Below are 15,046 nucleotides of genomic sequence, written 5' to 3'. Positions count from 1 at the left end.
ACAGTACAACACTCACATTAACAGCTGAAATGAAGTACACCTGAATGCAACCAGACTTTAAAGAATCATCACAGACAAGCAAAAATGATCTAAAAGCTCCACCTCTTTTTTTTCATAATAAATTCAAATTATTCCTAAGGTCTGAAAATGCAATGCTAACCAATAACACTAATAATAATAATAATAATAATAAATCAACTATGAAACAAATGTCCAAAATCCAGTAAAAATACTTGCCAAATGAACCCAGGCTACTACACACACAAACTAAGGTGGAAAATATTTGGAACAAGCTTTTGTTTACTTACCGGAGAACGGGTTTGAGGTTGTGAATTCATTGTCTGAGGGGCTTGAGGGTATACCAACGTGGTTGGACCTGCATTCTGTCCAGAGGGATAAGGGGTCTGTCAAAGAATGGCAAGAACAATATCATATTTTGAAAAAATATGGCATGGCATCTCAAATTCAAGATTGTAAAAAAAGTTAATGAAAATGGTTATTAATGTGGTTTACAATTCTATTTTTTAAATTTTAACTTATTACAATATGCAGCAACTAAGGATCAGCACAGCATTTTTTTTTTTTTTTACAAATTACTGTAAATCTCCATAATAAGGATTCAACAGCAACCCAAAGATGAGGCACAATTATTTGAAACTCTGAGTGGAAAGAAAACCCACTGTAAATGCATCAATTTCTGAAATGGAAAGTCCAAGTCACAAACAGAACCCAACTCAATTGTGGTTAACTCATTACCATTGTGATGTGCTTTCCAAATTACCCAAAGGCAGCCCTATGGAAGACGTCTCATAACCACAACTAGTAGCGCACACAGTTAACTGGTCTCTTGCCAAAGCCTACACCTTAATCCTTCTACATGATCCCATAAAAACCAAAGGGTAAGAACTTTATAAGAGCCTAAATTAAGTGATCATACCCATATAAACTTCCATAGGTTTTTTTGAAAATAAGACATAAAGGCTAAAAACTGTGAGAATGAATTTAGAAAAGAAAAGATTTACAACATGTTTAAAGTGAAATGCGAAGAAGCTCAGGAAACTTAGAACCAATTCAATTCAGATTGTAATTACAGCTACTTAATGCTGTGATTGGTTTGGGCATGAATTGTTTTTTCCCTATGAATGTAAAACGGAATACCACCTAACCTCACAAAGCAGTTGCTAAGATTAAATGAGATTAATGAGATAAATCATTATGCAGTTATATTTACTTGCCACAATTACCAGTTCTATAAATGAGGAAATCAAAGACTAGAAAATGTAAGTGTCTTACACTATATAACTATATAAAGGACACATCTGGAAAGTAGCAACTTTGCTTCAATGATTAAATGAATTATCTATAACTTCTGGCCCCTGTTTACCATTTAACAGAAGTTCAACTAGGCTCACCAATTTTAAAGTAAATGTTTGAAAAGATTCATCATGTCTTTCAAATAATGAAAACAAAACTGAAAGTTTCATAACAGACACAGAGGATATCTATTAAATACTTGATAACTGGATCAAACATAAACCCCCCCAAAATTATTCAGGTTTGTTTTTCACCAAGATTGCTTTTACTACATATCATGGTCAAATGCTGAAAATCTTGACTATTCACCTTAGGAGAAAATGTGGTATATGAAAGATTTTTTAAAATCAATTCTGGCCAGATTTAGATCAGAACAGTACTTCTTCAAATTCTACAAAAGCATTTGGATATAACTTTAAAATGTTAATTTTATTCTTCATTAAATTGAAGAAAATCATCAAATATCCAGAAACTAATTTCTTTGTGATGAATCTCCTTGATTTTAGGATATCTAGATACCTTCTTAAGATTCAATTGCTATGTGAAGTATAAGCTTTTAGTTGTCAAAATATTATAACACTAAAATATACAACTTGTGAAAACAGTAAAAATATTATTTCTTTCTATACTTCAAAAGTAAAGTGAGCTCTTACAGAGACCAAAGAAAAGTAACCCATTGTTTTTCATAGAACATGCTAAAAGCATGCATAATGATATTTGACCTCATTAAAATTTGAGTAATATTATCAACACTGGAAACAAAAACTGCAACAGATAATCAAAGGAAAAAGAAGTACATGGATTAGCATTCAGATACAAACTTCTTTTTTTCTGTAATAACACTCACCCCTAACCACAGAGTGGTGTCCTATCAAGATTGCTCCCAATGCACCTTCTATAGACTATATCACTGCTCCCAAATGATTACTAATAAAGCAAAGAATTGCATTTTACTGTAGCTTGGGCATTCTATTCTAAAACAATGTAAAAAAAAAAATCCTAAAACCCCAAATACATTTTATCTTATATTTACACTGCATTTATGCCAAGAACTAGCTTAGACACTGCATACAATTGTATCTAAATGCAAAGAATCATGTCTAATGGAGCCATACATACAAGCAACATTAACAATATGGGGTACTTAACAAATTTTACCTACCGCTTACTCAGTTCTCTCTCTGACCACTTGTCCATTATTTATGGCTGCCTTTAGAAATTTCTTAGGAATGTGTATGATTTGTATCTATTGTTGCTGCAAGCAGTGCACTTGGTAAAAGATGCCTCTGTTATCTTTTATCTATCCTTTGTATTTAATGGCATGATTAATCAAGTTCACTGGTAAACTTATTCTATAATACTTTCCTTAATTTATTAGTATGCCTTGTTGAAAAATAATGCAAAAGCTGAGCACAGTGATGCATGCCTATAATCCCAACAAAGCAGGTGGCTGAGGGAAGGAGGAGGACTGCAAGTTTGAGGACAGCCTGGGCAACTTAGTAAGACCCTGTATCAAAATAAAAAACAGAAAGGGCCTGGGGTTAGGGCTCAGTGGTAGAGGGAATGGGTTCAATCTTCAGCACCACATAAATAAATAAGTAGTAGTATCCCTCTACTACTTAAAAAAAAAAAAAAAAAACAGAAAGGGCTGGGATACAGCTCAGTGTGTATAGCACCAGTACGGGGAGGAGATACAACAGTAAAAACAGAACTAGCCAGTATATAAACTAACAAATTGTCAACAAAATACCAGTGAAGAAAAGCAAATCACAACAGTCCTTATGAAACACTCTTTTTGTAAGGTAAGAACTTAATGACCTTTAAGTTCATAACAACTATTTTAAAAACATTCCTTTGGGCAAGTTAACCAAAAACAGAAATTTGAGGGTGAATTCCATTGCAAGACAAAATAAGCTAACAATTCCACATATTAATTAGTTCATAGATATGTTAAAAAAAAATAAACATTTGACAATGGACTAAACCGTACAAAAACCATTGCAACAGAAAACATAGCTTACTATGACTCAGGAACTTTTCAAAGATGAAACATCATTTCCCTTAATATTAAGGATCTTTTATTTGTTTGTTTTATAGTGTTGGGGGTAGAACCCAGGGCCTCACACATACTAGAAAGGCACTCACCCCTGAGGTACACCCCCAGCCCCTTTTTTTATTTTAAGACAGATTCTCGCTGAGGGTCTCACTCAATTGCCAAGGCTGGCCTTGAACTTGTGTTCTTCCTGCCTGACTTTAAAAGCTGTTGGAATTACAGGTGTGTACCACTGTATCCAGCCTGCTTTAAGACAATTTTTTTTTAATTATTTTATTGTTGGTTGTTCAAACCATTACATAGTTCTTAATATACCATATTTCACAGATTGATTCAAGTGGGTTATGAACTCCCATTTTTACCCCGTATACAGATTGCTGTGTCACATCAGTTACATTTCCATTGATTTACAAATTGCCTTTCTAGTGACTGATGTATTCTGCTATCTATCCCATTCTCCACTGTCCCCCCTCCCCTCCCCTCCCCTCCCCTCCCCTTCTCTCTCTCCATCCCCTCTACTATAAATCGTTTCTTCCACTTATATATTTTTTCTCCTACTCCTCCTTTTAAGACAATTTTTTTTAAAAATACATTTTAGTTGTAGATGGACACTATGCATTTATTTATTTATTTTTATGTGGTGCTGAGGATTGAACCCAGGGTCTCACATGTGCTATGCAAGCACTCTACCACTGAGCCACATTCCCAGCCCTTAAGATTCTTTCTTTAAATAAACAGTGCCATAAAGAATAAATTCTTTAAGTAAACACTGCCATAGTGGGCATATTTCTGAATATACCCAGATGGGCTGCCAGGTTTTCAAAGAACCATTAGGTAACAGTTACTCAATTTTCGATTCTATAATTCGTTTTCTAGGAACTCACTCTATGGAAACTTCATAATGTGCGCTCTAAAAAATGTAGAAACATTCTAATTGCCATATATAGGACAGGTGAAATTAGGCTATGCCTAACTAATGAGAGAATACAGCATAATCTTAAAAGAATGAGGTAAATGTACATATACTAGCATGAGAAGATGTGTGTTACATTATTACATTAAGTGACAGGAGAAAATTGTATAATCTATAATCCTTATGTACAAAAGAACCCTTGTTTTCTTTTAAAGAAAATAGGTACATCAAGAAAGTCAACTCATAAATCATAATGTAGTATTTACTGAAATCTAACACAAAGAAAACACCATACTGTGGGTTTTGAGCATAAGTGAGGTCTAAGATATGAATGTTTTATTTTCTGAGAATTTTAATTATCAATAAAGAGATGAATATAGGTATAAGAAGCATTTGTCCAGCAAGAGAAGGCAGTCCTTGCAGTCACTGAAAAAGAAATAATTTAATGGTGGGCTGGGTACAGTTATAGCTCATAGGGTGCTTTCCTAGCATACGTGAGACACTAGGTTCAATCCTCAGCACCACATACAAATAAATAAAATAAAGGTATTGTATTCACCTTCAAATAACAGTATTTTAAAAAATAATAATTTGGGGCTGGGGTTATGGCTCAGTGGTAGAGTGCTTGCCTAGTACAGTGGGTTCAATCCTCAGCACCTCATAAAATGAAGTAAAGATATTGTGTTTGCCTACAACTAAAAATAAATAAATAGATAAATAAATAAATATGATAATAATAATAATAATTTGGGACTGGGGTTGTGGCTCTGTAGCAGAGCGCTTTCCCAGCACATGTGAGGCACTGGGTTCAATCCTCATCAGCACCACATAAAACAAATAAAATAAAGGCATTGTGTCCATCTACAACTACAAAAAAATATTAATTTTCGATTCTATAATTCGTTTATAGAATTATAGAATCTATAAAAAGATTATACCATTAACTAATAATAATTTAATGGTATGGAATGAATCTGAGTCAAAATGTTAAAATAAACCCACATATTACAGAGAATATATTACAGGCATTTCAAATCAATCAACAGAACATAAGAAAAGTAATAAAATATGTCGGGAAAACTAGATCACCATTTAGGGAAACATGACTCATTATTTTTAAAAATCCAGATTGATTATAAAGTTGGAATGTAAAATTTGAAAATGCACAGGGTACTACATTTAAATCTGTTTCTATCACCCTAGAGCCTGGAATAATTTTTAAATAAAAAAGAATAAAGAATTACGACAAAATTAAATTAAATTAAAAATCCTTAACTTGCTTAAAAATTCTTTATAAGGCTAGGACTATAGATAGCTCAATGGTAGAGCACTTGCCTATGGTTCAATCCTCGATACCACATAAAAATAAATAAAGATACTGTGTCCATCTACAACTAAATTTTTTTAAATTTTCCTTACAATTATGCATATGTATATAAATGCACACATATATGCTAATTCATTCTTATTAGTAACAAATATCGGACACATAAATGTTATCAGAGAAACAATCACACTATACTGAAGTCTAGACCAACTCTTTGACTATGCTGTTACATGTTTGCAGGTACCTTCAGTCTCTTCACAACTATCTTCTACCCAATCAACACAGAAAATAATTTCTAAAATGATTATAAATGTTCTATATGTACACTCTCTAAAATGGTAGCTATAAATCACAGTCACTTGAAATATGACCAATGCAACTGACAAAATGAATTTAATTTTATTTAATGAATTTTACTCAAATAAAAATTTTTGTTTTGGTAGAAAACACAATTTATAATCAACCTTTTTAAAAAAATATTTATTTTTTATTTGCAGTTGGACACAATGCCTCTATTTTTAATTTATTTACTTTTATGTGGTGCTGAGGATCGAACCCAGGGCATTGTGAGTGCTCTACCACTGAGCCTCTCAAAATGGTATAATCAACCATTTTGAGGGTAGAGTAGTGTTAACTGTATACAGTTCACAAGAGATCAAGAACTTCTTCATGTTACAAAACAAACTGATTACATTTGATAACCATACAAATTTTATTTATATATACTTTAATCATTTCGAGTTTAAATAGTCACATATGGCCATATATGCTACTAATAAAAGTTTTACTCTTCTGATGCCTATAATTTATCACTACAAACTTCTGCAACTCTACATTTAGAGAAGTGCAGTAATATCTAACAAACAGGAGTATAACATGAAATACTGTAGAGAGAATCACATACCTATCAGGGAACTTTTTATGAAACTATAAGCATGAGTCTTGTTTTCCCCAACTAAATAAGACTGAAATTTAAGCCACTCATTTTCAAAGCATGCATCACAGCCCTGGGCATGTATGTCAACCTATCAGAGGATTTGAGAGTTAGAATACTTTATAATATTAATACTAAGATGTTATCTGCCTGTGATGACATTTGCACAAATGACAGGGAAATAAGGTGCTGGTACCTTAGTAAAAATCAAGGCAAAGGTAGTCTTTGTATTCTTTACCACCAACACTATCACCTTACATTCTTATTTTTTTACAAGAGTAAGGAAAAAAAAAACGCAGTATTTAAGAATGTCACGACAGTAACTTACTAGTTTTTATTTTGATAATTATACATATGGACTTTGGGAGTATCCATACACTCTTTATCTACTTGCACTAACAGCAATTTTACATAAGTATAGTATATGATGACAGCCAGAAAAATCACATTGATACAATCTATTAACTTAGGTTTTTCTAGTCATCAATATCTGTGAGTACATTTAGTCCTATGCAATTTTAGCAAATGCACAGATTCTTGTAATCACTATTACAAATACAGAGAAGTTCCTTCACAGGATCCATGATACTACTCTGCCCTATTAAAGGTGACACCATACCCACAGACAATCAACTGATTTTCTGACTCTATAATTTGCTCATTTAAAAATGGTATATAAATAGAATCAAATGCCATGCAAACAACTGTTCGATATGCTGAGTGAAAAAATGAGAAGACATGAAACAATTCTACAGCACAGAGGTAAGAGGGTTTCACCAAGTAAAAGCGCTTATACAAACATTTGAGTTACAAGGCAAACTAAATGCTTTTTCAAAACAACAAACTTTACCTTTTCCTAACAAACTATTGTTTATGTAGACTTTGGTATGTGGCAGATATTTTCTTATAAATGAACAAAGCAACCTGCTATTTCAAGAAAAACTGAAAGTAATTACCAATGTTAAAATTCAAATTTTCAAGTGAAAATTAACTTTTGGAAATGTGTGTCTGCCACCACGAGCTTGACCATACTTCCTTATAAAGACTTTTAAAATGATAATGTAATTATTTTTATATTGCATACTATAAAAATGGTTATTTTATATTGTATAACATAAAAGTTTTTAGTAGGGAAGATATGCTTAATTTAGGGAAGTGATATTTCCAAATGACCAATATATAATGTCACAAAAATCATAGATAATAATCCATTCAAGTGCTTCAACAGATAGAATATACTGTGTATCAGGCAGAATATATCTGAGATTCCAAATAATTTTTGTTAAGGCAGATATTAAAAAGATCTACAATATTGTAAGCAATGCCACTCCTCCTATCATTTTATTTGATTTGGATAGATTATTTCCATGAGAATGTTGTTTAATTTTTATTTTAAATAAAATAAGTGTGCAAAATTTCTTCAATTTTAACTTCTGTAGTAAATATTAACAGATATAACACACTAAAAATACTGAAAACTCCGAAGAGTTTTGGGGTTTGGTTTGGTTTTGCACTGTTAGGGGAACTGAACCCAGGACATAAACACAGTAGGCATGCACTCTATCATTTTTAAAAGTATGGAGGGAGGCTGGGGTTGTGGCTCAGTGGCAGAGGACTCGCTTAACAAATGTGAGGCACTGGGTTTGATCCTCAGCACCACATAAAAATAAATAAATAAGGGTATTGTGTCTGACTACAACTTAAAAAAAAATATATGGAGGGACCCTACAAAGCATACAGCTGAAACACTGGCTTCTAATTATACTAGAACTGAAAGTGTTCCTCCTTTGCCTCTGGCTATTAAAATAGGAAAAGTTCACTCTGTATACCTATACTTAAATTTTTGTTAGAAAGAGAGAGACTTTCTCATGCCTGATGACTGCAGGACAGTTTGTTTTCACTCTCCAAAATTTCCACAGGTGTAGCACATCATTTTATTATGATCCCAGTAATAATTTTCCATCTACACTGTAACTTCATAAAATTTACAATTTATCTGGGCTCTACATAACTAAATTATAAAGACAAGTCAGGAGGAATCTACTCAATTCCCAGCTCTTCCCTTATGACAGAAGGAAAGAAGTAGAACCTATTTGCAACATTCAGGCCTGTCTAGGGGCTGCCCACAGGACTGATTTGGAGTGCTGATGGGAACAGAGGCATAGTTTTGATATTAGCAGGGGAGGTTAACTGAAAGGTAAACTGGCTCCAAGACACTGGAAGGCAACAGGAAGGGTAGAAGAAATGGGCACGAACCTAGGTTGCTGCCTAAAATAACACTCAAAGGGTAAGCATTACATTTAAAAGCACCCACATATACCAAGGGAGGTTGGGGGAATTATACTCATAGGCATGAAGACATACACAAAGAAAACATTTACGACCTTAACTCCAGGTTGATGACTGCCAATCTGCCCCAGCACAGAGACAGATCATAAAGACTGAAAGAGGTGGCTCTTTCTTCAGGTATGTAATTTCTAATAAAAGGCCATAAGGCCTAAAAATTAAGAGGGCAACATGGCCCATCCAAAGGAACAAAATCTCCAGAACCCCTAGGGAAACAGACTTGAATTATTTGACAAAGACTTCGAAAATAAAGGTAAATAAAGAAATAATAAATAGGGCTGGGGATGTGGCTCAAGCGGTAGTGCGCTCGCCTGGCATGCGTGCGGCCCAGGTTCGATCCTCAGCACCACATACCAACAAGGATGTTGTGTCCGCCGAGAACTGAAAAATAAATGTTAAAAATTCTCTCTCTCTCTCTCCCCCCTCTCTTACTCTCTCTTTAAAAAAAAAAAAAAAAAAAAAGAAATAATAAATAAATAAAAGATACATCAGGGCTGGGGCTATAGCTCAGTTGGTAGAGTGCTTGCCTTGCATGCACGAGGCCCTGGGTTCAAATCCCAGTACCAAAAAAAAAAGAAAAGAAAAGAAAATACGAACAGAAAACTAAATGAAATCAGGAAAAAATATAAACAAAATGAGACTACTGTCACAGGAGAAGAGATGTCTCTGGAAAAGGGTTCAAAAGTTCCCAGAGGAGAGGGAACTCAACTCAGGGCCCACGGGGTTCTTGGCAAACGTGATGGAAAAGAATTTCAGCATGAGCCAGACAGAGGTTTATTTAAGAAGATAGATATACATTCAAGAGAGAATGTAGGCTGTCTTGAGATTGAGAAGCAGTCTTGACTTGGACTGGGGGTCCAATGATGTCAGGGGCTGGACTGGAGGTGGATCCAGGCTGGAGCTGCACCATTTTATGCCAATTTTCCTGAGGTGGTATATTTCCCTCAATATACAAGGGTGTGGGGACAAGGTCTACCACAATGTTTTCTTTATATCAATGAATGGCTTGAAGGGTGTTTCCCTTAAGATTCCCCATTTCTCTCTCCTTATCCTAAATCCCTATCTCACTATCAGAAAAGAGCTATAAAAAAAGAAAAATTCTAGTAATGGCATGGTGGCACACACCTGTAATCCCAGAAGCTGGGGGGGGGGGGGCGGGCATCACAAATTCAAAGCCATCCTCAGCAATGGTGTGGCCCTAAGCAACTCAGGGAGACCATGTCTCTAAAAAAAAAAAGAAAGAAAAAAAAAAGAAAAGAAAGAAAGAAAGAAAAATTCTAAAATTGAGAAATATAGTAAATAAATTGGGAAAAATTATTAGAGAGGTTCAAATGCTGGATCAAGTAAACAAAAGAAAATATCACCACCCTTTAAAACAAGATTACTAAAAACAATCAAGTCAAAGAAGAAAATAGAAAATAAAGTGAAGTGAACAGAGCCTCTGGGACTTATGGTATACCATCAAGTGAACCAATACTCACATTACAAAAGAAGAAAGAGAAAAGGGATCAGAAATATAATTCAAAAAACAGTGGCTTAACACTTCCCAAATCTGAGTAAAGATGGGTAACAAAAGCAAGAAGTTCAATTACTTGGAATGCAAAACAGAGACTGAAAGACAGATAAAGAATCTTCTAAGGAGCAAGGTAGGTGGAGGTATACAAGAAATCATCAATAAGATTATCAGCAGACAGATTTAAAAGATAAAAGTACCTAGGTACGTGTTTCACTGCACAAACGGTGTGACCCTACTTTGTATACAACCAGAGAAGTGAAAATTTGTGCTCCATTTGTATACAATGAATAGACGAGCATTGTGGTCATGTATAACTGATTAGAACAAATGAAAAAAAAAGATAAAAGCATTAAGAAGTATATATCTACTAGGAGCAGTCACATCCCCCATAACCCCAGAGACTCTGAAGGTTGATGCATCAGGATCCCAAGTGTGAGACCAGCCTCAGCAACTTAGCAAGACTGTCTCAAAATAAAAAAAATAAAAAGAGATGGGGATGTAGCTCAGTGGTTAAGAGCCCCTGAGTTCAATCCCTGGAACAAAAACAAAACAAACAAACAAAAAACCCACACACACATATCAATGTTAATGGATACACAATAAATATAATTATGTATCTATGATAATCTAATGTTAATGGATACACACACACACACACACACACACACACACACACACAAAGGTGTAGTTTGTAATACCAACAGCATAAAGAAAAGGGGACCAAAGTATAAAGGAGAAGACTTTGGCAAGCAATTTAAGTTATCACTTTATACTCTTTTAACACTGGTATTTTATACATAATTCCCATGATAATCACAAATAAAATATCTATAAAATATACATAAAAGGAAATGAAAAGAGAATCAAAATATGACACTACAAAAACTCAAATAAACAAAAAGGAAGGATATGGGGAGAAATGATCAGCATCATTCATCAAAGTCAAAAGGCAGAAGCAACCTAAAGGTCTACTGACACACAAATTATGTCTACACACAAAAAATATTTGGCCTTAAAAGAAATGAAATTCTGACAGCACACTACACCATATGGATGAATATTGAGGACATTATGCTGAGTGAAATAAGCCAGTTACAGAAAAACAAATACTGCTTGATTCCATTTACTTAATATTGAACTATACACTAAAAAATGTTCAAAGGGCTGGGGTGTGGCTTGGAGGTGGAGTGCTTGTTCAGCATGTGAAATGCCCTTTGATCCATAGTACCAAAAGAAAAACAACATAAGCTTATTTTGGTAAATTTTATGTTGTATGTATTTTACAATTAAAAATATGTCTAAAATTAAAATAGCATTATCACAAAAGTAAAACAAACAAGTTTGTTCCAACTGCACTTATCCATTTAACTGGATGTTGGATTAATAAATACTTTTACATATATACATGTGTATACTTGCTTGTACCTTCTTGAATTTTAAGCAGTACATGATAAAAAAAGAGCTAGCTAACCCCTGACAACTTGATAAGCAACAATATAACACATGGATCTCAAAACTGGCAAGCAGCTACACAAAAACCACTCAGTACAGATTATAATCAACACTTAGTAGTCTGCATAGAACATTTAAGGGAAAAATAAGTCAAAAGGACCTAAAAATAATTCATATTTTCCCATCTCACAAATTAAGAGATATTGCTTTTAAAAACTACATAATCATCAAGAAAAACTACGAATAATTTAAGAAAACAGGAAGTAATTATTCTGTCACCGAGGGAAAACACTGTGTTTGATTGACAATCAGAAGGTTCAATGAGATGTCTGCTGTTGCAACTACAACAAGACAGGAATTGGGGAACTACTTCCTGTTTCCCCAAATCACAACTTACCCCTGTGGATTAGCAGAGTTCATTTGAAACCATTTTCTTATTTTTCTTCGGAAACGTAATCTTAATACAAAAATACAAATCTGCTATCTGTCTACTACAAAAAGGCAGATACAGGACCCATATTAGTGGCTCAATTTTTGGAATGCCTTTCAAATGATGGCTAAATTGGGTCCCACTTAGGTAAAGTGAATCAGAAGATATGCATGTCAATATTACATTCTAGGGTAACACAAAATTCCTAATGACTATAAAAACTACTGGAATTTAAATCTCATCAAATATTCTAACAATGTAATACTGAAAAATCCTCTCATTTGATTAGCATTTTAAGGAAAGATGGAATAAAACAAATTAATACAGTGCAAGCTTGTAATGCAAGGTCTTTTAATCAACCATAAACTAATACATACTACTTACTTTATACATAACATCTAGGACTATACATAATATAACTCAATAAACTACTACAATTTTTCAATAGTCCCACTTCAATAGGCATTACTGTAAACAGAATGCTGGCTTTTCTTTCTTTGAAATAAATCTAGTTTCCCTTTATCTTTCAGAAAACAATCCGAGACTTGGTACGTACAGTGTATATCCTGAACCTCAAAGAGCGAAAACACGAAATGCATTCTGCTGTCATGTATAAGTAATTAAACAAATTTAAAAATAAAATAAAAGTAATCAAACAAAAGAGGGAGAACATGTAAATGCCAAAAATAAATGAACAGATTGATTATTTTGTGTGCCCAGCATTCCACTGCTCTTTCCTTCTGAGTCAAGCATATAAATAAGTACACAGCATAATAATGACCATGTTTTGATACACTGAAGACTCAATTACAGTACATGGTGGCACTGACCTTTAGTACAATATGAGTAAACAAAAATCAAAATATTACTACTACATAATTTAACATAAAATTTAAAAACTATAATACTAATATTTCCATTTTTAAAAGTATTTACTATAACCACATAAAAATATGAGTTCCTATATAAAAATTTCAGAACATAAATACTTCAATGATGGCCCATGTGTCTAAAATACATACTAAAATGAAATGGTGCTGAATTATTTTCTGGATAATTAGAAGACTATCTTTTTTCCCTAGTTCATAGTTAAATATCAAAATTTCACCTTTACATTAAAAGCAGCAAAATGGTACTGACCGATAATATAGCAAAAGTTATTTGTAAGAGAAAGCACTTAATGATGGGTCTCCATTTTGATTTTTCTACATTGTGATCCTAAATATAGTAAGAAAAACAAACAAAATACCCCACAAGTTATATTTAGATCATCACTGTGCTGGTTAAATAAACATTTTGCCTGCTGTGTAATGTGACTCCATGTACTTACTCTGCCAAGAATAAACAGAACACACAAACTCAATCACATGAGATAGGTTCACAGAATAGCTGAGTCACCTACCCATAGCAGGCTCTTCACTTCCTATTCCCCATAACTCAGTGGAAATTTCTGTCTTACCACAACACTTGGCCATTCCCACCAATAAGTTGCAGTTTCCTGAAAACTTTCCCTGAGTAACAGCAACCAATTCATGATAAAGCTTAATTAGGCATCACATAATTCTACCCCCATCTCTATCCACCTTGACCAATACACCAAGTTCCTGACATTACAAAAACAAAGGCAAGCAAAAACAAGAGGCAAATTAGGGCTGGCATATCTCATCTCAATTATGATGCATCTACTTTAGAGAAAACAGCCTCTTCAGTTCAGGTGGAGGTGGATCCAGTATAACTCCACTGTCCATATAGCTTGTCGGATTTGGACATGACCAATATATCCCCTAGGTTTTCATTCTAAAGCATCCCTGAACAGCAAGATAAATCTTCTAGACTTTTAATACAACTACTAAGGACTCAAAGCAAAATTGCTTTACATTTTTTTTTTAACTTATAAGATGCTAAATAGATACCGTTGAAAAGGACAGGATTCCTGTAAATAGGAATTTACAATGTACCAAACAACTAAGAAAACATACAAAGTGTTATAAGGAGTATGAATAATATGTCAAGATGTGCATGGGAGCCGGGCACAGTAGCGCATGCCTGTAATCCCAGAGGCTCAGGAGGCTAGACAAAAGGGTCATGAGTTCAAAGGCAGCCTCAGCAAAACAAGTTGCTAGTAAGCAATTCAGTGAGACCCTGTCTCTAAATGAAATACAACAAAGGACTGGGGATGTGGTTCAGGGGTCAAGTGCCCCTGAGTTCAATTCCTCCTACCAGCCCCTAAAAAACTAGAGTTGAGAGATGTTTATATTCTTTTTTTCTTGTACCAATGCTTTGACAACTGGTACATTTTATACATGCAGTATATCTCAATTTATACTACCTGTTTCAAGTACAAAAAAGCCTCAGGTGGCTCTTGTGGCTACCACATTGAATAGTACAGAACTAGACTTTGCCTCTATGGGTTGCTACACATGCTGTTACTCTGAAGAGGTAAAGAAGAGGGAAAGGAGCTGGGGTTGTGGCTCATCAGGGCTCTTCTGTCACAGCATGAGAAGCCCTGGGTTTGATTCTCAGCACCACATCAAAAATAAATAAAATAAAGGTATTTTAAAAAAATTTAATTAAAAAAAAGAAGAAGAGGAGGGAGAAATGAGGATGATACAGGAGCCCACGTGCAATGGCTAGATGAGACAACAATGAATGCTAGAAGTCCACCTGATAGATGGAGGAAAAGAGTAAAATGCAGAAATTGTGAGCCATGGACTGATGGTAGCAAAGTATATTCTTAGCATGCATAAAATCAAGAGGTCAA

General features: G+C 34.1%; 1 protein-coding gene across 20 annotated transcripts in view; it reads right to left on the bottom strand.

The window, feature by feature from the left end:
• EIF4G3 (eukaryotic translation initiation factor 4 gamma 3) overlaps positions 1–15,046 on the bottom strand; it is a 287,482-nt gene that overhangs the window by 143,664 nt on the left and 128,772 nt on the right. For all 20 annotated transcript variants that reach the window (XM_081306230.1, XM_081306245.1, XM_081306247.1 and 17 more), the window contains exon 4: positions 309–404. In XM_081306230.1, coding sequence (XP_081162356.1) covers positions 309–404 — 96 coding nt within the window. The remainder of the gene's footprint in view (positions 1–308; positions 405–15,046) is intronic.

The sequence above is a fragment of the Spermophilus citellus genome (genome assembly GCF_964194105.1).
Source record: "Spermophilus citellus genome assembly, chromosome: 9".
In the NCBI taxonomy this organism is placed as follows: domain Eukaryota; kingdom Metazoa; phylum Chordata; class Mammalia; order Rodentia; family Sciuridae; genus Spermophilus; species Spermophilus citellus.
The sequence above is the reverse complement of the archived record's forward strand: the minus strand, read 5'-3'. Positions and strand labels throughout refer to the sequence as shown.